A 23,541-nucleotide genomic window follows, 5' to 3' on the forward strand; every position below is an offset into this window, starting at 1 on the left:
GCTCACCACCTACATCTGCGAAGCAGGTAAGAGATCTGATGGGATACGGTACCAAAGGCAGCACACACAGCATCTTATTGACTACTTAAAAGAATTCAAATGGCATGTGAATAATTGGTTAGATATACTGAGTAGTACGTGAGGGGTTCTTTATTACAAGCCATCTTAGATAGTTGATATTTCATGTCTTGTGTATTATGAGAAGGGGCCTCAAGGTTTTTAAAAGATTTGCATTCCTTTGTAGCTCTGCTGAGGAAGTCATCGGCAAGCGACTTTTTGAAAGGTGGCAGAGATAGACGCACGGCCAAATGCTTCCCCAGTGGCTCCTGCAGTTCGGAGAGCAGTGAGTCAGAAGAAGTTCCTGAGGCCATCTCTAACTATGTAAGACCACATATTGCATTGCTATGGCTATCAGTTTGGTTCCAGCAAGCAATTGCATGTTTAAAAGCTACTGTCATTACCATTATAATTGCAAATGTGTTTTATTGTTCCTGCTGTTTATCTCTTGGTGTGTAGATGAATGCACTGCAATGAATTTGGCATGTCATATACTGTAGCTTTAAAGTTATCCAACATGTGACCTCAGTCTCAAAGACCAAACCTTTCCCTAATTGCATATATGCAAAAAAAAGATTTGAAACCATTTTTTTTTTTTAAACCGCTCAATCCAGTGAAAAAGATGTGATGGATATCTTTTGTGATTACCAGGAGCACAACTTTAACCAGGCCTACCCTGGAGGGTCATTAAACGGAATGAAACCGGTGAGATACTCTCAGTATATGTCTATGTATTATTTAGAGATATTAGGCATAATATTAGGCCCTATTGCAACTGGATAGCAATAGGTGTCTTTTTTATACGCACTTCAGATCAATCCTAATGAACTGATTGACATATTTTTCCACACACTGAGGATTTTTGTTTACTTCCTATGCTTGTCTGTCTGTCAAAATGTTCCTCTTGAGATGTCATACTGTCTCTTGCCTGTGCCTAGGGGGCTGACAGCGGGGCTGAGGATGAGGGCTCAGGCATGTAGCCCACTGGGGGCAAATGCCCTTAGGGAGAGCTACCCCCAGAGAGAGCCAGTGTGGTGTGGTGTGGTGTGGTGTGGTGTGGAGTGGAGTGGAGTGGTGCAAGAAGAGTCAAGGTCTGGAATATTACTGTACTGATCAGACACAAGGGCAAAACCCTGAATTTGTTATTTGTTATGTACAATTAGCAATAGGATGGTATTTGAAAGGCACCCAGTTCATTCAGCTAAAATGCAGTACCCAAATATTTAGACATGTAAACATATTCTTAGGTTTTAAGTTGACCTTTTCCTGAAAACTGGTTTTTATTTGATCTCTGGATGCTGTTTAGAAACATTGATATGTGATAAATGATCCAGTGGTGGCAACAATGTCAGTGACTGTTAGTGAGCTTGTCCTAAGTATCAGAGCTGGTCTTAAATGTCAGAAATGTCAGGAGAAATTCAATCAGGCATTATAGGCGCCACATTCCTTTTTGCCTCTCTGCCAATTGCCTAAAAAAGTGCAGAGATTAAAGACTTTAAAACCTAAATATGTATTTCTATTCTTGTTGAACCTCTATAGCATTTCATCAAAGCAGTTCATCAATGGTGCTAAGTTGTATATGCCTACAATTATCATGCATTGCTTAAAAAAAAAAACATTTTGATTCTATTTAGTTTTGATAAAGCTAATGAAAAGACTGTTAAATCAATGTTCCTTAAACTTATGTATGTTATGTATCTACTTTGAATGTCATGTAATTAATTAACACAGTTAATCAGATTAATTACATGATTTACCATGCATACCAAACTTTTATGTATGTATCCATGAATGAATGAAATGTATGTTATAATAAATAAACCTCAATAAATATATTCCAATAACCTTTGTAGCCTGTAGCGTGATCAAGATGTTTACATTTGAACTTGCATGCTGCACAACAGACTTCATCCACTGCTAGTTAGTGCTTGCTTGACAAGGCTGTCTATGTTCACTTCCCCCTGCTGGACACATACTGTATAACTTTGTTATTTTTTATGGCCTGAAAAACAAGAGGAAATGATCGTGGTAGACACTGTTCAAGTAACATCATAATTGGTGTGTTGCCTCCGTCTTTGTATAACTTTGCAAAAAGGTCTGCATGAAAATTGCACCCTATGTTTGCCTCTTCAAATCATTGAATGTCTGCGGTCTGAGTCGAAGTGGGCACAAACACAAGATTCGCCTCCATAAGGACACCCAATACCGTCTGCCTCTACTGTTCAATGAAGTCCCTGGTGAGGTGTTGCTAGGTGATGCCAGACGTGTAAGTATGGCGGGGTGTCAGCTATACCGTGGGAGACGACATGCTCGGGCGATTAGGGAAATGGAGATGAGCACCGGTGGGACCTGAGAGGAGCCACAAAGCAACTAGATCAAATGAGAATTCTGCACAGGTTCTGCTCTAACTTCCTAGAGAATATTTAGGTTTTATATGATGATATTCAATCATTCATATAAATGTATCCCTCACCAAAAATGTTGAGTGGGGGCAACATTTATGTGAGGTCAGAAACCTTGTTTCGTTGAGCTGAAACTCTTCTGTATACGTGTCTGAGTCTTCAGTCACTGACATAACAGCATGTCCTATTTATCCTGACATTTTTTCTGAAAATTGTCAACCAGACACTTAAAATTTGACTTGACTCAAATGGAGTAGCAGTGTCGGTTGTCAGCTCAGCTGGCTCAAAAGCTAGTTTGTGAGCATCATTCCCAAGTGATTCATGGCTAAACTAAGCTGTTGGCTGTCGAAGCCAGTGTTTTATCTAAGCCCCCCAAAGGAACTCTTATTCAGAAGTAAATGCTTGATGTTTTATGTAGGAAGATATACAGAGAAAACTCCATATAATTGATGCACACTATCTAGATCAATATTTATTTGATTTAACAGAACCTCATTACATTTTATTCAATTTAACAGAAGTTAATTGTATGCTTTAATACAGACCGTCATAATGTTTAGATAACTCGGTTATGTTCTTGAAGTAAATATGTAAAATAGAAGTCATTCATTTAGTTTTTTTGTATTCCTTTGCGATGACACCAAATTACTATTTATCTACATAGCGTGCCTGAAAGTCTCTTTTATGTTAAGTTACATCCAGCAGATGGCAGCAAAGCTCTTCCATTCTTTCATGAGAATGCCTCAGATGACCATCCTCATTACATCTTCAGTTAGTAAGAAACTCCACATCTCATGGAGTACTGAAAATAAGATTCAAAGCAAGATGGTTTGAATAATAATTTCATGCAACAGCCTTAAATCCTTAAAGTTCTTTGCCTATACACAACAAAAAAGACACTGTTGTATCGAACGAGTGTACATGTTTAAATATAATTTACTCACATGGACAGATCTGTGCTCACTCAGGGTCAGAACAAGTCTAGGCCCCACAGGAATGGAGAAGTCCTGTCATGGCTGCAGTGGGTGGGCAGATTGTTTAGTTTGTGTTGTCTTTACAGTGGCATGTTATGTTTTTGCTGTTGAGAATGTGAAATGGGTCCGGTGGTCGTTATCGTGTTTACTAATTAGCCCATTTTCCTTATCAGTCGTAGCCCCGATTGAGCCATGCCGCTGATCCGGAGCATGAGCCCAGTGCCTTACTGAGCTATTGTGTAACGCTGTGCCCTCTTGGTCGGACCAGCGCTCTGTGGACGACAGGAATCCGCCGGCTTATTGGAGCCTTTGTGTGAAAGATTACAGGGCTAGAGTCCACGGGCCGGTGTCGCCAGCACTGGGTCAACAATGCTCATCCCATTAGGCCTTTGGATTACAATAGCGCCCGCCTGTCAGAGAAATAACGGGGAACAACTTCCTCAAAAGAGTGTTGTCCTTTGATCTCACAGATAGACTTGGACATGTATAAGAAACATATAGGTAGTGAGGCGATGTCGATTATGATCAGACCTTTGAAATGCCTGCACATTGCTGGATGACCAAGGCCTCCATTCCGTGGTAATATACTTACAGTGGACCACCATTTCTTGTCTGGTCTTATGGCCACAAGCACAGTTCAACTCATGGGCTCTATGGCCATCAGACACACACAATGAATGTGTCATTTGTCAGGAGATCAGAACACAGTGGGCCTACACCTGTCCACCTCTGATTAAAGACCTCCAAACAGCCTATGGGAAGACACAGACATAGTCAGCCGGCTTTCACACACGAGGGAAATGATAAAGTTTTAAACAGTTAAGCCATTTTCTCTCTCTGGGTATGATTAGTTGCCCCCTTGAGCAGTGTACGGGGTGTGCCAATTGTAGGCCTTAAGATTTAGCCTCTTGCCTTGGAGCACCATTGACCCCTAGGAGTAGACTAGTCCACCCACCGTTCCCCCCTTAAGGCTCAACAAGCATAAAGGCATGATGATGCATGTTAAGATCAAGTACAAGGCCCGAAGGATCAGGAAAATGTGTTCTCTGTATGTCTCCAGGGTGTTTCTGCACATCACTGAATGCTGAGATTATTTATGTGCACTCCTGCATTTTCAAAGCGTTAGCATGTGCAAACGGTAGCTCACTCCAAAGCCACTTACTAATAGAGGAACACAAAGACGTACAATTCCTGTGTGAACCTCTGCCAGCACTGTTAAGTAGGGTAGCAGTAATTGGGAACAAAGCCTGGACGAAATTCAGAATAACGACCCGCACGTTGATGCAGGTGGTCTAATCCGAAGTAGGGCAATTTGTCTTAATATGTCATAGCATATTAGTGTTCATGCCATATTTATGCACGATCATGGTCCAAGACCGTCTCCCATTAGTTGGATAAGTCGCTGTTGGGGGTGCTGAAAAACCACTTCATTGCTGTAATTAGCAGGACATCCACTAGTCATTAGTGAGACTCATTTGTAGACAAGGCTACTACCGGTTTTGACACGACTAGACTGAGATGAAAGACGACCTAATGGGGTCTCTAGGTATCGCAGTCTGCTAATGTGCACCTCCGTCGCAACGCGCAGAGCCACATAGTTCAGCCTTTGTGACTGGGGATGCAAGAGAGCCGCGCGTAATACCACATCTCCAAATCAGTGCAGCCGCGGCAGGACAGGAGCGAGGGGAGACAGAGAATTCCACATGGCACAATGAGCAGCTATAGAATCGTTGTATCTACTTAAATGGAAAAGGTTTGACTTACATGTCACCGTACTTTAACTTTCTGACGAAGTCCCGAGTTAACTTTAACGCATTGCTTACATGTTCCACGTTGAAGTGTTTGTCGTGGGGATACACATTGTCTTTGTGGCAAATTAAAAGTAGAAGCAAGGATTTTTTTTTTCATTTGGGATAACTAACGGAGACTCACCGCCGCAAGTCATGGATGCTATCCTGTTGTTGTTACTTGCGACGTGCCTCGGCGGAGCTTGGAGTTGTCAGCTACCCCACGACTGGAGACCTCAAACCGAAGCATGCAGAGCGGAGCTCGCCGAGATCATTGTCTTCGCTAAGGTCCTTGCCATCCACAAGGACTCGTACAGTCTTTACAACTATCTACCATGGCAGTACGACACGGATCTTTTCTACTCTGCTGAAATCGAGTTACTTTGTGATCAGGCGTGGGGAAGCATGCTGGAGGTGCCCGCTGGTTCCAGGTTCAATGTCACTGGACTTGGTTACTTCCCCTGCTACTCGTACAGTGTCATCGAGAACAATTCATATTACTTTTTTCTGAGGTAAGAGTTTTTTTTTTAATGACACAAATTACCACTATGAGAAATCGACCTCTCAAGTGCTGTCACTTCTTCAGTGGCATTTGAGTTATTTGACATCAAAGTTATGACATAATCTGTTAAAAATGTCCTTGAAATATGGCTCACACCCACAGTAACGCAATGACCTCAGTAACCAGCATCATACGTTCTGTTGACATCCTAGCCTACAGCATCATTCACTATCTGTCACTGCCTGTCAAGTACAGTGCCTTTGACCATGGGTGCAATGACTCATTTCTCAGTTTCATAACTTTTAAAGCCAGGGTTTAACCTATCAGGATCATGTTGTTTCCGTAACACGACAAACTGCCATAAAAGATCCATCAGATACTGTATTCTACAGAATACAGCATGCATTCTGATGCCACTGTAGCTTTCTTTGGTGTTTTCTGAAGTGACGAGCCGGCAGCATTGCTTTTCATTTGGCCGGAAGCCTTTTATCATGGCACACGCTAAACCAGAATCGTAGGACAGGATGGAAGGGCATAGTGAATTAGTCCGCATAACAATCCATCACCTGATGCATACTGAGTCACCCCAGCACTTTACATAGACCCCCCTACAAGTGTTTAGCTGTTTCCAGCAACCCATGCACCCAAAATAAAGTCTCTGACATGTTGAGGGAAAACCGACGCTGTTGTTGAGTCCGTCCTGAGGGCCTGGCCAACAGGTCCAGCCAGATGATGCAGGGGTCCTTGCATGTCAGCTGACCACAACTGACGGTCAGCAACATGGCCGACAACAGTTACCTGCAATGATCTTCTCCCCTGCATCTTGGCACGCTCAACAGTGACCATGGTGATGCGGAGAGGGGCGGATCTCCAACCCCGTAGTCCGGAGTTCTAGGGCGGACCCGCAAAAATTGTGGACCCTGTGTCCACCAGGGCTCTGCATGGAGTGCCCCTCAGGTTGCAGTCCAGGTAGAGCCTGTACGTCCGGCCCAGATGGCCGAGCCGCATCGACGTCTGGGGTACTGGGCCGCATGGTGTCGGTGTTGGGCAGTAGTGTGTGATGTGGCCCGGCTTTCCACAACAATATAACCCCTTTGCGGACTGCCCAGCCACACTCTGGGGCCCCTGACATGATCGCTGCAGAGGTGGGGTGGTGACCTGTCGGGTCGCTTCACCCTCGTCACTCTGCTCCACTGTGCTCTCTCAATGGCTGGACCGCTCCACTGGCCGGTCGGTGAGAACCTGAATAAGGTCTCTGTCGTAGTGAGGCAGCTTCATGCTTCAAACACATACACCTCTTCTAGACACCAAAGGGACACACAACCCGAACTTTAAGGAATTAGTCCGCACAACAGTCCAACACCTGATGCATGATGGGAACACCCCCAGCAGGCTACAGTATATTAGTAAGTACTACTAATACAATATCTGTATTCATATGATACACTAAAGATGGATGTCAGTTTGAATATTTGATACAGATTTGAAAGTGTGGACGTCTTACCACTGTTAGTCTTTCACAGACCACACTGTCTTTCATCACCTCATCTTCTGAGGGCATACACCTGTGATCAACAGCCTCCGTTCAAAGACAATAGAGTCCACTTTAAGCATACACCTGTGATCGACAGCCTCTGTTCAAAGACAATAGAGTCCACTTTAAGCACACACTGGGATCCCAACCAGATTGTCATTTTCCCTCACCCCCTTATTCTCTCATTCTCTCTGTCTGTTTCTCTCTCCGTCTCTCTCTCGCTCTTTTTCCTGTGTGTGTGTTTGTGTCTCTGTGTGTGTGTGTTTGTCTCACTCACACTGACACAAACACAGACACACACACAGACACACACACACAACCACACACACACTGTAACTATACTGGGTCCCTGTCCAAGAGCAGAGCATACATTTACACAGACACACACACACACACACACACACACACACACACACACACACACACACACACATACATTTACACAGACACACAGCTGGTTTGGGTTACCGGGTGAGCCCCGGTGCCAAACGTCTCTTAGGTTCTCTCCAAACATAGAAACCAATCCTTGCCCCGCTCAGACTATACTAATGAAGCTGAATCCAAATGCATGCTAATATGGATATTGAGTTTGATACAGTCTCCGGCAGCGGAAGGTCTTACATTTCATTGCCCGGGTGAAACTTTGAAATGCTTGTGCACATGAATAAGTGCTCTTGCGGTGACAAGCCATGGATATCTGGGGATGGGGGGGGGGGGGGGGGGGGGGAGGGGTCACCGCTCTCTCATGGGACAGGACAACTGTTCAACTGTGCATCCGGCATTAGATTAAAACAAGCAGTGTTGGGGAAGCTACTTTCCAGTGGACGGTGTTGGACTACAGCAAAGCTACCCTGGGGAGCAATCTAGTTTACTAGTCAACTAAAGCTACTCAGAAAAAGCAGTTCAAACCTCTTCGTAAACAGATGATGATAATACAATAAATATAATACAAAAAAGTCACGCACCAACAAAAAATGCCACTCAATTGAGTTTATTGCAAAAAGCGCCTAGTTGTTTCAAAGGGTCATACATAAACCAAAAACATAACAAAAAATCCCCCACTATTCATTGGACAGTGCAAGGAATGTCAGCTTTGTTATACAATGTCAATCAGTCAGACACCTGCATTCCAGAAGAGTCTAGGTAGGGAAAGTGCACCAAGCAGGATTACCTAGTTAGCCAGGCAACTTTTAAAATACATAGCAATAATCTATACTTATGACTAATTGACACCTAAAATATTCAAGTTTAGTTTTACAAGTTCAGATTCAAAACATTAAAAACTATAGTCAAATATATTTCACAGTTGAGCTAACAATCCAGCTTCATACCCCTGAGAGCTAAAAACTGTCCTAAACAAAACAATCCCATTTGAATGTTACATGTTTGTAGTAAACAGTCTGGATTTTGTGTTATCTGACTACGACTAAAACAGTAAAGAAAAAAATATTTAACTTTTTATACTGTTTGACCAACTTGAGCACTGGTGTTACTTGTCAGTTTTGTAACATCTGCAAGGGGTAGGGCTGGTCAAAGGGGGTTCAATTACAGCACAGGTAAAATTGAATGAATCATTCCTTTCATTTGATGCCTCAAAATTGTTTGTAGTTTCAGTTGCTACACAAAAAATGGCAAAAAAGTAATTTAACTACTTGAATCACCAGGTAAATGTGAATGTAGCTGAACTACCAGCAAGCTACTGCAAAATGTAGTTAAACTACTAGTTTAGCTCTTAGAAGTTCACAGAATCATCTAAGCCATTTTTACACTGGACTTCACAAATAACTGGCTCAGTCTGACCAACATGTCATTGAAGTGATAGTATGACCATTATTAGTCCACCCTGCACATATTTACACACTTATGTCATAGAAGTCTCCCAAGGCACTCGCTGTGTCTTTGTGTCTTTCAATCACATCATTTGTATTTGATTGTTATCCTTCCTTATACACAGCCATTTGTCACACCAAGCTAATTACAAATATCCAGTAAGTGCTTGGTCATAACCGAAAACCACCGCATGGGAAATGGGAAAAAGCATTACAAGGATAGTATTATTATTCCCTCTCAATATAATAGCACATCAATCAGAAAATGAGTGGACCAGGCTGATTGACAGCGATTCTGTCCAAGTATGTCACTGGGCGATAGAAGTTAATTTGTTAGTGGGCCAAAAAGGGGACCCTCAAATCCGCCTAGTTTGGAAGTGTGGGTCATGGCTTTAGAGAAATGATGGTTTGGTGGGAAAATTCAGAGAGCACTCAACACTAAAGAGATAACCAGATGGTAATATTTATGACAAATGATGCCTGCTTGTGAAGCCAGCACAATCCAACATGATTCAAATGGTTGTAGACGTATTCTCAGTGTCTCAACAACCATAGCACGCCACTTCTCACTCCCCCCCCCCCCCACACACACACACACACACACACACACACACACACACACACACACACACACACACACACACACACACACACACACACAGACACTTCCATGATACTCTGAGCTGTATAACAATGGAAATCAAATCCTGTTCCCAAAAACATCCATTTGCTGTGTTGAGTTTAAGTCAGGACACGGTGGCAGCCAGCCTCTGATGAGAGAATAATGGTGACGGGATGCAGCCAGTGGATCCGTTTCACGCCAGCCTGAAGCAACCCCCCAGGAGTGACACCATGCTGTATCCTGGACAGATGCACAGCTGATGGGCATCCATTTCCTCCCTGTCTCGCCACCTGTCACAGGCTCTTACATGTGGTGCAACAGACCATGCAAGTCTGTAATGAAGCCTCACATTTTACCCCTTGGTGGCTTTTGACAAATGCTGCCACATATGTCACCCTGACTTGCTTCTCAGCCTCATTGCAACATGTGCTGTTATTGGACACTCTTAGAGGACTTGCATGGACATATTAGTCGGTTGATATGATTGCTTTCATTTGAAAATAGACGAAAAACCTCCCCCAGTGCAACTGCACGGTAGACCTGACAGACACTCCTGGTGGCAAGGAAATGACAGCAAAAAGCACCAACAGCATTCCCCTCTGATATAATTACAGGGTGTGTAACTTCCATGTCGCCTAAGGGCAACCACAAAGACTGGGAGACTGCCACACAGAGGACAGAAGGTAAACCCCATTGTTTTAGGGCCCTCATCCAGCCAACACTGTGCAACAACAAACCACCTATTTAGAGGGGAAGTATGCTTGTGTGGACATGCAAAGGATGCTGCTGTGCCCCTCTTCACTGATCAGGCTCTTTACGGTTCTGGGTTCTTTTAGGGATTTGTTTTGGTTTTCCCTGCTCCAGTTTTCAGTCACCACACAGATAACTCTGAAGCCACTCCAGAGGTTCTTTCAAAGGCATTCCAGCCCGAAGCTCACTGCGCGCTCCAGGGTGGTCCCTAAGCCAAGTAAAATATGACTGAAGATTTTGGAGGAGGCTGATGTTATAAACAAGCTGAGGAGGTGTGTGCATGCCTAATTGTTCCAGCAGAGCCCCGAGGATCACTGCTGTCAGAGGGCCTGCATTGTTCTGTGTGAGTTGAATGGGACTTGCCTGGACCTTGCCCTGATATAGCTAACGTTTCCTAGTGCTCTTCACACCCCCCCCCCCCCACCCCCAAAGCACCTGGGGCTCCAGTTACGTCCCCAAGAGTCTTGGTTTACAGCCCCCCCCCCCCCCCCCCAAATATTAGGGAGTTCATCAACTCAAGAGCCAACAAGATAAACATGGAGATCAGCATTCACAAAGACGTTCACTGTGACGCATGAAAGCAAGTGAAGCCAGCTTTAGGTAAACAACCAGATCGGGATTCACAAAGCGCTTCACTGTGTGATGCGGTCATCTGAGAGTCTCCTAAATGCGTCTCTTGATCTGTCCCGTTGGCCACTCCGTTTGGCGCGTCTAATCTACGGAACCGGCATCATTAAGCTTTACGCCGCAGCCTCGTGCTCCGACTCGACATTGTTCTCGTCATTGCTTCGCACTGCTCAGAGTTCTCCTGAGTCAGCAAGCAAGTGTTGAAATGTTTTCCACCGGGGTCTCTCTCTCTCGCGAGCTCCCCATTTCCTGTGCAAAGGCTCCAAACGTCCGAGCCTGAAAAGTCTCTCCACCCCCCCACCCCCCCAACCCGAACTCCACACAATCAATCACAGGACGTGAAGCCCAGACAGAACACTGGGGGAGATTAACATGGAAAAAATGCGTCTGTGAGTGGCCCACATGTCGAGGGCTCAGTCGGCGCTTGTGTGTAGGGGGCTTGTGTGGTTGCGCCAGACTCTACCTTCACCCACCACTCCGCGTCCATCTCAAGGGTGACATTAGTGCGCCATTGATGGAATCCAAATGCAGAGAAGGCTTGCGGTTCAGATGAAGTCATGGTAGCTTCAGGTACTCACATCTGTCAAAAACAGGAGACCCGAGAGAGGGTCTGTCTGGGTATTAGTAAATCACAGCCAGAGGAGATGTTGGAGAGATACATGACTACTGTGCTCGACTGTCATTTTTCTTGCTTCTATCTTTTCTAACACTTGTGAAAGTGTTGCTGTTATGGTCAGAGTCGCAGCTGGGACACTCGCTGGATGTCTCCCCGTGATTTCTTAAGTAGTTTGTGTGAACCATCGCAGCCTTGAACTAACTGTGGCAGCTGGTTCTAGTTTGGGCAGGACAAATCTCACCAGTCAACTGATCAAAACGGCAAGAAATAGGAGAAAAGCTGCATGGAAACATTAATTAAAGCAATATGCTCTTGGCTAAACATGGGTTGAAGGAAACCTAAGGGTTGCTCGGATAGGCTTGTCTTTTGCATTGGGTAGATGGTTGGTAGATGGTTGGGGGGGCTGGGCTGGGGGGGGGGGGGGGGGTCCTGTAAAAAGCGGGGGAATTTGAGAATGAACATGAAGAGTACTGAGAAACTGCAGGCCCTACTCTGGAAGCCATTAGGTCTGCAAAACAGAATAATCCCTGTTCACCCGACTCCTGTGCCCTCCTGCATCCGCTGGGTTATGTGCTAACAAATGGCAATGTTTTCCTTTAACGCCAGTGGACCCAGTCATACTCAGACAGAGAGAGAGAGTGAAAGAGACAGAGAAAGAGAGAGAGAGAGAGAGAGAGAGAAAGAGAGAGAGAGAGCGAGCACGAAAGCCCATTTTGTTGAAACACTTCCTGTAAAACTGTGAGAAACAATGCGCTGACCACATCGTGTCCCCGTTAGCATTGTGTCCCCGTTAGCATCGCTGCTATAAAGACCAGTAACTTCCCAGAGACGACACCACAACACAACGGGAGCGTTCCATTGCTGCTCTTCCTCTGCAGCACCTCTTGAGAGTGCCAGGGGACGCACGTTTCCCATGATGTGATCCGATTAGCGTTTGCTACCTCCCTACAAAGTGTGAAACAAAGAGGCTTTGGAATACCCTGATCCTGTCCAAATGTAACATGTAGTCATATCCCATCCACCTCACACCCTCTCTCCATGCCCCCCCCTCTCTCTCTCTCTCTTTTCTTTCTCTCTCTGTCTTTCTCGCTCTCTCTTTTCTTACTCCCTCTCCCTCTATCTCTCACTGTCTTTCTCTCTCTCTCTTTTTTCTTTCTCTCTCCCTCTCTCTCTCTTTTCTTTCTCTCTCTGTCTTGCTCTCTCTCTCTCTCTTTTCTTTATCTCCCTCTCACTCTCTCTCTCTTGCTCTTCTTTCTCTCTGTCCTTTCTCTGTCTTGCACTCTTTCTCCACACGCACACTGACCTCCCATCGCCTCTGCTTACATTCCAGAGCTGCTGTCTGTCAACATTGTCAGTGGCCCCATGTTGTGGTGATATATAAATCCGTTTTGAGAACACTGAGCTGGTGGGGTTTTTTTTGTTTGTTTGAGGGTTTTTTTGTTGTAAAAAAAACTAAAACATTCACACACATGGACCTTATATAAACAAAACGCACAACAGTGTATTCTGTTATACATGAAGAGAGTCTCGTGTGTATTTTGTTTGCACATCACCAGAGATCACTTTCCACTTTCCACTCAGTATAAAGACACAGAGGCCTTCTTCTTTGAGATGAGCTCTTTGGTATTAGCGTGAACAGACACACAGTCCTGTGTGACACAGAGAGAATCAGGAGGGGGCGTTTGATGTTCCTCTTAGAAGAGGACATCAGATCCAGATGAGCGAACAGCTCCAAAACCAACACTTTCTCCCCAGGCTCAATAGCTCTATAGCCCCCATAGATGGGATCCAGGTGGAGGAGAGCTTCATCTAAAGGAGAACATCAACGTCTTACATTATCAGGGCTTTTTCCCATTACACGACTTTAGTGCGTGTCAAAAGTGGCTGTTATGGCTACTCCTCAGTGAAGGTTTACATCTGATTAATAGTTTTGCTTGGCGCTGCAGTAACAAGCGTTTATCAGATGTCGGTGTGATTTGTTTGAGGCAGAGTTAATTTCCTTCCTTCCACTTAGACCCTGTGTGATTTCTTCCTCACGCTGCCCCCCCCCCCCCCCCCCCCCCCACACACACTTTTCAGGTATTAACCTGGGCAATCTGCGTGGAACAACACCGATTTCCTCTCCAGCCCAGTCCGCACATATAGGATGATTGCAGTGAAAACAGCACCGACCATTAGGAGTGCAGTTCCCTGTCATCAGTGTAGTGCAAACAAGAGATATGAGTCAAGGCTCGGGGTCTCTGGGCTCAGGGCTTCTGGAGCTGCCACTGGCGGCCGGCCAAAGCCCACAGTGAAGAAAAGGAGCAGAAACCTTTAACGAGAGCCCAATGAAATGAGCTTTCATTTCCTTCCTTTGTGCCAGCGTTACCATGGTTTTTGCATTAATATTTCTGTTGCCACCCTCCAAAACTTTGATAACAGACTTCCCTCATTTCCGTCCCGCCGGGAGCTCCATGCGAGAGAGAGAGAGAGAGAGGGAGAGGGAAAGAAAGAGAGAGAGAGAGAGAGTGAAAGAAAGAGAGAGAGAGAGAGAGAGAGAGAGGCCTGAGAATCAGAAGCCTGCAGCCACAGAAAGCTGGCAGGAGCTGGGATTCACACACCAACACTGAAATTTATGAACTGAGAACACAGGCTCTCTCTCACAAACAAATGTACACACAGAGAGGTTAGAGAGGGAGACTTAGCATTGAAGGTTAAAGACTCAAGTGAGTTTCGAGTTTGCATTTCCTATAATGTTGAATCCAAAAAGACCATTGGCAAAGAACACGGAAGGTCACAGGTCAGATTGATCTTGGATCAAGTCGGAATAGGGAAACAGTGCACCGTGTTCTGTGCAGGGTGCTTTTCCTTGACAGAACATTTTCTTCCTTTAGCTACTGAACCTGCTGGAGGCCTGTCAGATTGTTTTCACATCTACAGAGATGTTTCAAAGGGTGTTTTTGTACTGGAGGTGTTTGAACTTGACATGGTCCCCTCAAGCATTTCTTCAGAAAGTAGTTATGAAGGCCACAACTGAAGAGTAAAATCATGCAACTAATTATGTCTGCCACATAAGAATGGGGTTGGGATTTATGATCTCGAAACTAGGTCTGCGGAGAGGGCTAACTTTTATCGATCTGTTAAATTCCTGAATGGACAACGTATTTGAAGATGTTTTGACAGCCCATGATTCTCTGTGGTGTACAGCAAGTTCCAGCAGTCACAGTTATGGGTCACCCTAAGGCTCTGCAGTGAAACGTCTGTCAAATGGTCACGCTTTTTTGTTGTTTGTAAACCCAAAGCGGCTGTCTTTCCTTTTTTTAGGATGGATGAGAACTACAGCATCATCCCCCACGGCGTCAACTTCCAGGACCCCATCTTCTCGGACACGCCCGAGAACCACCGCATGTTCGCCAGCCTCTTCCAGTTCTCCAACTGCACCGGCGGCACCCAGGTGCACATGTACACGCCCCAGTGGGAGGCCCAGGAGGACAGCAGGGTAAGCGTGCTCTCTCATGCCCCTCAATACCACCACTCTCTCATGCCCCTCAATACCACCACTCTCTCATGCCCCTCAATACCGCCATCCTCCCCACCACCCATGGAAAGGAACACACATGTAACCTAAGATCAGGTCACCCAAAAATGTACATGTGAACGCTCTGGTCAACATCCTGTGGCTTAACTGATAGAGCAAAACATCCATGTTTTGATTTCGCCATGAACGGCTGAAGTCCACAAAGGCTTTGCTGCTGAAAGGGAACATTTGGCTCACATTCTATAATGATACACATACATTAAAGATCAATTTAGAGTTACTGTAAGTGTTGATAGCAGAAATTGCTGACAGGGTCTTTGTTACTTTCCAGCACTCAGTAAAACATCCCTTGCCAATAGCTTGTCCTAGCCGTTCTTTTTAATGACTAGCAAGTTGGACTGACCCCTTCCTTTCAGTGATTGCCAGGGCGCATAGGGAGTGTTTCAGAGTTCACGTGAACAGAGCTTCTCTCTTTTGAGGATGAGTCATGAGTACTTTCTTCATCACAGCAAGTAAAATTGGGGTCAATTTAATAAACTTCAAAAGAAACTTCAAATAACTGAACCTTTGGCTTCATACCTCTAATCCTGGACATGGTAAGGCAGAGATCCTTGTGGTTTGGTGAGGCACAGTTTATAGTCTATGGTCATCTGAAGTCCATTCTGACATGTTCTAACTAATGTGAGGCAGAGAGAGAAGTACACACGCTATTCTAAATGGTCCTTCGGGGTCTAGGAGAACCCTTTCAGACGAGACCTCCACGTTAAGGCTAAACATAGCTGCATTTCATTGACTTTAGCTGTCGCCTGCTCTTTCATGTGCATGGCAGGCCAGTTGGCTTTGGAGAATGGAGAGGAAAGTTTCTGTCGACTGTGAGAAAGGGAACATATGCTTGCTGGATTCCTGTCCTCTTGATTGAGTACACTTAATGGAGTGCAGCACCGGAGGAGGACTTGAACCTGTCATTTTCTGCATCTGCTATTGTGGCTATTGTTATGGCAAACGCGGAGGCTTTATAGAGTAATCCCCCTGCTGTAGTCGCCAGTGTTGTTACTGCACTCAGCAGATTTTAATTAGTGGCCAGATGTGAGATCAGGCCGCACACATCCGGCGTTGGCCTCTCATCCGACAAATGGAATCTTTCTGTTTTGTTGTGTTATTACTCAAGATTTATGTCACAGCTAGGCACAAATTAAACTCGAAAAGAAAATGGAAAAATAACAATGGAACTGTGCTTTCATTTGAGAATAAACCATACACAGACGTAATATTACACCTCATCCGACTCTGGGGTTCTGTTTGTGGGCATTCTGGAATGACTTAAGCATGGTTTCTATCATAGTTAAACTGCAACATCGTCACCAGCTATTGTATGGAATCAAGCTCTGTCCTTTTTTATTGAAATTAATAAATCATTGTGCATCAACCCTGCGTTCCTGTTTCTGACCTAGTAATTTATGTCGAGGGCTGGTTTCAATCACAGGCAAACTGCACATGCAAGGGTTCTGTCACAGTAATGGAATACGAATGGCTAACATTTACATAAATGACCATGTTCCTGCTCAAATCTGTAATCAGCAGGAATGGCAGGGCAGCGCAGACGTCATTCCCATGGCTGAACTCATAACGGCGCTCGACTGCGCTGAGTGCCAAGAGCAGGATGGAAAGCTGGATGGCTCTCAGCAATGGTCTTGTCGTTGCATCAGCAGGCAGATTGTGCACAGGCTTTGTTAAGTGACAAGCATGTGAGATTTATGTGTTTGGTGTTAATTGTAGACTTCTGCTGACCAGGCACTCTTTCACAAACACCAAACAGACCACCAAACATTAATGATTTCCTTCACAGCTACTTAGAACTGCAGTTATTTATGTTTAAATGGCAAATCACTTTAGAAATATCTACTATATTGTGCTCAGTTTTCACCAAATGATTTGGAAGAGGAAACAGATGAAATGGTTGATACAGACCGTCCAGAAATACATTTAGTTTACTATTATTATTATAAATAGTTTACTGGTTTTATTCGACTAACATGCCATTTAAGGCATAAAGTTCCCTTCAGTAGCAACATATTAACCCAATAAAATGATCCAACAGATTTTCACAGCACCATCTTCTGTCAGGAAGTGTTATCTCTCAAATGAAATCAGACCGCTCAACATGCAGACCGTCACATGACCCTATCACCCAGGTGGGCATGTGGGATGTTGATAAACAGATCTGACATAAGGCACTGACTCCTGTCACGGCCAATTAACCCAAGAATCCCTGCACAAAGGCCTGAGTGTAAAACTCCACAGCCTAGTTCAGATCAATGGCAGGTTTCAGGAGATGGAGAGATACCATCACAGTTGGTGATGCGGTCTTTGAAAACAAAAATACCTCCTAGTCTATTCCCAAAGCCTTTCTGGGCATCTCTTCACTAAATCAGTGCATGTGTAGTTTTATCCTGCGAATCTATCTTGTCACAACATACAGACGTAAATAAAAATGATGCGGTGTCAGAGAGCCACGTCAGATGGCATCATGTTAGCATTTCTATGTCACTCCATGTTTGAGTCAGATGATTGTGTTCTCATCTCACAGCTGGCAGAGGACATTTAGACAGAGGCATTGAAGCTTGGACTTGCTTATTGGAATGGGCAGACACGCGCAGAATCATCTGCGGGGCGATTTTTAGAACAGATCCAGACGTCTCTTAGGAAGTACACATGACGGGTTGCTCTCTGCATGTTCCAAGCGTGGATCAACATGAATTTAATCACCATACTGCTCGTGGGGGGAAGGGTACCTGCTTTTAAGAGCATCTCAGCTATCTACTTACTTGGATCTGGGTAAGCCACTGCTTCAGTGTCTCAGATGTCTAAATTGGACACATCTTCTGGATCCAGTGTTCCCTTTCCCTTAGGCCACAGGCATGCATGTGAAGGAAAAAAAATTCAAACATTTACTTGCAGCCCACTCAGAAGAACTCACCAAATTTGCTGAAAAATATGGCAGTTTCTCCTCCCAAACACACCGAGGAACATTCCTCTCAACATTAGTCTTAGCCCCATCCACTGATGGCTCAAATCTTTTCATTTTTTGAAGACTAAGCATTCGGGCAGGATATAACCGCTGTTTATTACACTTAACCACTAAGAGTCCCATCGTTTAAATGGGAGACCTCAGTTGCCCTTCAGCAATTCTGCTCGCACTGACCGATTCGGTTTACTTTGGGAATTAAGTTGCAGTGCTTCCTCTGAGGGCAACGCCTGACCTTACAATAAATAAGCATGTTAGACACTTAAGAGGAAACATGTGCAAAGTAATTGCCCCCCGAATATTGTGTTTCAAAGGGCTATCATGTGATTTCTAACATTCGGTAAAGATAAGATAATTGCATGAAGATTTGTTGTGAATCTTTCAAGTGAATCTCATTTATTTTAGCTGAAAAATTGTGAAATCATTTTTTATTAAACGTGAGATGTAATAAAATGAATATGTGCTCTGAAGATTCCTGATACTGCATAGGGCACATGAAAGATATTCTTCATGGAAAACCTGTAGTGGTTGTTCTTATAGAATGCAAAAGACATTTTACACAGTTTTACTACAGTTTGTTTTTAACTTTTTTTTTGGTAAAAAGTTTTTTATTTTGTTGATTTTATGAATTAATTAACACCCTTTTGAGGTCTAATATACAAAGAGATAGATGAAAGTTTAGTCAAGAACTTTTCTGTCTGAAAAGCCCCCCTCGCTATTTTAGACAGAATACTCATTGCTGTTATGTTATGTCCACTCGCTCACCAACTCTCTGTCCCCAGCTCCTCTGCTCCACGGTTCAGAAGGCCCTCTTCGAGGAGGAGGAGAGGGTAAAGACGCTCTCTCAGAAGGTGAAGGTCCTGGAGAAGGCCAACAACCACCTGAGGGACAAGGTGAAGAACATGAAGCGCCTCCTGCGGCAGGCCAAACGCGAGACCAAGGACCAGACGCTCCTGCTCAAGCAGCACCACGAGGAGTCTCCACACCCACAGCAGGAGACCAACCAGGACCAGAAGCCCTCCCTCAAGATGATCCCCAAGAAATCGAAGAGCTAAGCTGCCCAGTGCCGCCACGCCCCTCTCAACACTGGGTTTGCCAGTCTGTACATAAGCAACATAGAGGTCTGCAAATTAGTTGAATTGTCATATAGGATGAACACGCAGATTAGCAGAATTGATAAGTAGCGAAATGAAAGGTTAAAGTTCACTGATGAATATAACGCCATAAGAATGCATTATACAAGTCCCCACAGGTTACTACGTACCTGACGATCCTCACAAGATATTTTTAGGACATTTTATACAACATGATAGTTGCAGTACATGTTTTATGAGCACTAACCTTACATTGCATATCTTACATAAGCTATACCATGGAAAACGCATTATCCGTACAACCTCACCGGACAGCCACAATGTTAAGGTCTTTTTGAAACACAGGAAATGTAGAGTGAGAGTGACGACTCCGATTACATGTTTTTTGCCCATGGTTCAAAATGAGTCTTAAACTCCTGCTTCACCACGACACACTGGTAACCTAATTCTTTGCTATTATATAAAAAGCATGCTGGGAACCTGGTCGAGATCCAGGCCTGATTGACTTGCCCCCACCCCCCCTGCAGGTAGGAACAGCCGCCGAGCCCCAGTCTGACCAGCATCTTCCCTCCTGGGTTGACCATAATGAGCTTGAGATGTTGCCCTGTGTTGACAGGCCAGTGCCTCCTCACATTGCATTAGTGCACCTCGAGCCCTGATCTGGCATACCTGCCCTGTTGACATGGTTTCCCAGCATGCATCTAGTCCTTTTACCTGGCCAGGTGCCATCCTGGGCACTGCAGATGGCATTCCCACAAACTGTGGGTTACAGGCTACCAAATAAGGCCTTTGTATCCCTGTTGCATAAAATGCACACACTACGCCAAGACAGCAGCAATGTGAAGCTCATGTCCAGTGATTGAATGGGAGTCTTTTTTAATTTAGAGCAGGTGCTTTTTACCAAGACTTATATAGATTCCAGTTCAAAAAGGGGAAACTGATTTAGATTTCATTAGTTGTGTGCAGAGGGAAATCTCCCTGGTTGGCCTGCATTTATATTGTTTATTTCATTTACACACATATTACTCTGGATTCTATTTACTGAGAGTTACTTTTTCATGAAATACGCTCCCAACGTTGATTATCTAATTATCCAAAATTGTGTGGGCTGGCTTTTTTATCATACTTTTTTTATGGAGTGAAAATATCTTTTTTTTTTTAGAATAGGGTGCTGAGCACTCAATAAAAACAACCACTACTCAATGAGGCGTGTTGTGCAATTGAAACATGTTCCAACATTGAGAAAAAAATGTGCCTCTCAATAGAATGTATTGCATTTGGCTTTTTAAAATGTAAAGCATATTATAAATATGTTTTCTTGTATCCTCACATATATTCTTATGTATGGTAATACAATTTGAAATAAATCAGTTTTTAACTAGTTGTATTCATAGAACTATAGAACATTCATTGTCTTTTCTTTTCAATTTCATGAATAGAGTGCAACACTATAGAGTGCAACACTAAAGAGTATTTATAAGAGTGCAACACTATAGAGTGCAACACTAAAGAGTGCAACACTATAGAGTATTTATAAGAGTGCAACACTAAAGAGTGCAACACTAAAGAGTATTTATAAGAGTGCAACACTAAAGAGTGCAACACTAAAGAGTATTTATAAGAGTGCAACACTATAGAGTATTTATAAGAGTGCAACACTAAAGAGTGCAACACTAAAGAGTATTTATAAGAGTGCAACACTATAGAGTATTTATAAGAGTGCAACACTAAAGAGTGCAACACTAAAGAGTATTTATAAGAGTGCAACACTAAAGAGTATTTATAAGAGTGCAACACTAAAGAGTGCAACACTAAAAATGACAAAATCAAAGATATGAATATAAGTGTGTGCATTGTTTAATAGATAGTTTCTTTTCTTTTCTTGATTCTATATTTTGAACCTCCAATTCTTATGAGTAAAATGATGGTGTTTTTACAGTAAATAGGTCTGTTATGACAAAATACCATCACTCCCTTCTGGACTATGTTTTTGATTAACCTTTGGGGCAATTTACTCGTTTTTACATCATCCCCTGTGCATTTGTCTGTGCAAAATCCTCTGAGGAAATGTGTGTTTATCCTGCAGTTGTAATCACATTTGATCATTGTCCATCCCTTTGCCTTGGTTTCTTCTGTCCTGATTCTTTTGGAAACCGACAATAGGCTCGAACAGCCCTCCCGAGGAGAGGTTTGGATGGAGCGCAGCCACACAGAGAGAAAATAAAACACGTCCCCAGATTACCACCAATTTCTACAGAGCTCCAGAGTACAAAATGATTGGAGATAGGATCAGATGTGCTTCCTGTCAGCCAAAAAGCTTTCACCAGAGAGAAGCAATGAGATGAAATGAGATTGGTTCCATGTCATTTTGAAGCTTGGGAAACTCTACTCTACTCTGCCTCTACTCGTTCGTCTACAAAAAGGAGAACTTGAAAAGGAGAATTTTACTTCTGTGCATATAAATCTGTGAGATTGGATACATTCATACATTCTCAGAAATGTGCAAATCCAAGTTCCGATCTGCACAGCCACTCAGCAATGTCTTTTTTCATATTTTCCTTATTGATGAGGGCGAGAGATTGTTTTGGCATTTAAGACTACTGCAGTGTGATAGAGAGCCAGCAAGTCATTTTTTAGAGCACAAGGAAAGATTAAAAATAGTTTCCTCAGATTGAAACGGTATTCTGTACGAGCCAATTGTATTTTTCAAATCTGGAATTCTCTTGGCAGACAGAACCCTATTAAATTTTTCAACACCGTTTCCTGGGGAGAATTGAATCCAATCTCTTCCATATGGTTTTGTGTCTCTGCCCATAAAAGAAAGGGACATAGGAAAAAATGAAACTTTAAATGATCTTTTTTAAGACCTTATTTACGATATGTTCCCTTTTCCTGATATAGTAGAAGGGTGATATCACAGCAGCTATATGAGATTGTTTTAGTGTTAAGGACATTTATGGCCTTGCTCCATATAGTATGCATTTGTGTTGTGTGTGTGGGGGGGGGAGGGTGGGGGTGGGGGTGGGGGGGCAGCCTGGGTTGACCTGTAATGGGTGGACAGCTACAGAATAACTCTTCACCCCCCCCCCCCCCCCCCCCCCCCCCCACACACCTCAAAAAACAGCACTACTTCATAGCACAAGCCTCAATACAGGAATCTGTCATACTGCACACATGGACATGCTCCAAAGAAGATATACACACACTGCCTTTCAACATACACTGTGTACATGTGCAAGCTGCAAAACAGATGTGAGACAGCATTGCTGCGTTGTGGTGGTCCTCCCTGGATTTCTTTTTTCTAATCACAGACACAGCTTTATTTGTTTTTATTTTCAGTTGTTCTTTTTTTCCCCTCCCCATTCCTTATCGGGATTGTGGTGAGGCTTTAATTTAAGGATTTCCCAGAATGATAAAATGAATATGGATATGCCTTGTGTGGATCATTCAATCTTCTCGCTGGCAATAAAAGAGGGAGAAAGAATTTTCTGCAAAAAAAAAAATGACACTGTGTGGGGGAAAGAGAGAGTTCAGCCAAGACCACAACAGCATAAAGTAGCTTGAGTCAAAGCAGCATTATTTCAATCATCTCCAGTCCGTCTTTCTGTTTCTGTCTCTCAGGCCAGGCCATTTCTCTGTGTGTGTGTGTGTGTGTGTGTGTGTGTGCTTGCGTGCGTGCGTGCGTGTGTGCGTGCGTGCGTGAGTGCGTGCGTGCATGCATGTGTGTGTCTGCCTCTGTAAATGTGCCCAAGTGATGTGTGAGGGAGAACACAAAAACACTAATCTCCCCTGACGTGCCAGAGCTCAGCAAGGGATCCACAGAGGACGCCGTGATCCTGGCCACAGACCGTCCGCTGAGCAGGCCCTTGTGCAGACCGTCCGCTGAGCAGGCCCCTGTCGGCTGGCAGCAAAGGGCTCAGACTCCCCTGCGCTCCTGCCGGTAATCACTCAGATATGTATCATGACAGCCAATGCTTCCCTTCCTCCACTGAGGAATTCGACTTCCCTCATGGCTCCAGCTCATAATTGTTCTATAAAAACCGAGACACTGAGATAGATGAAACGCTGTAATCACCCCCCCCCCACCCCCCCCACCCCCCCCACCCCCCCCACCACCCAGCTTCACGGCATGTGGGTTTATTGTGCATTTTTATGGCTCTGTTAACGTCACAGTAAAACAGGTAGACTTAAAATCACAGTCTGCA

The 23,541-nt window shown here is 44.1% G+C and overlaps 1 protein-coding gene and 1 long non-coding RNA gene across 2 annotated transcripts; both read left to right on the plus strand.

Moving 5' to 3' along the window:
* The first annotated feature begins 194 nt into the window (after positions 1–194).
* LOC122132883 lies at positions 195–1,696 on the plus strand. Its single transcript, XR_006152399.1, has 3 exons — positions 195–381; positions 709–762; positions 996–1,696. It is a non-coding gene; the product is annotated as an uncharacterized LOC122132883 (long non-coding RNA).
* A 3,093-nt stretch (positions 1,697–4,789) lies between these two features.
* ccdc3b (coiled-coil domain containing 3b) lies at positions 4,790–20,719 on the plus strand. The gene is made up of 3 exons (XM_012841127.3): positions 4,790–5,732; positions 15,004–15,178; positions 19,025–20,719. The coding sequence occupies exons 1-3, from the start codon at positions 5,377–5,379 to the stop codon at positions 19,295–19,297; spliced, it is 804 nt and encodes a 267-aa protein (XP_012696581.1). The 5' UTR covers positions 4,790–5,376; the 3' UTR covers positions 19,298–20,719.
* Positions 20,720–23,541: the final 2,822 nt, after the last annotated feature.

The sequence above is a fragment of the Clupea harengus genome, chromosome 5, assembly GCF_900700415.2.
Source record: "Clupea harengus chromosome 5, Ch_v2.0.2, whole genome shotgun sequence".
Classification (NCBI taxonomy): domain Eukaryota; kingdom Metazoa; phylum Chordata; class Actinopteri; order Clupeiformes; family Clupeidae; genus Clupea; species Clupea harengus.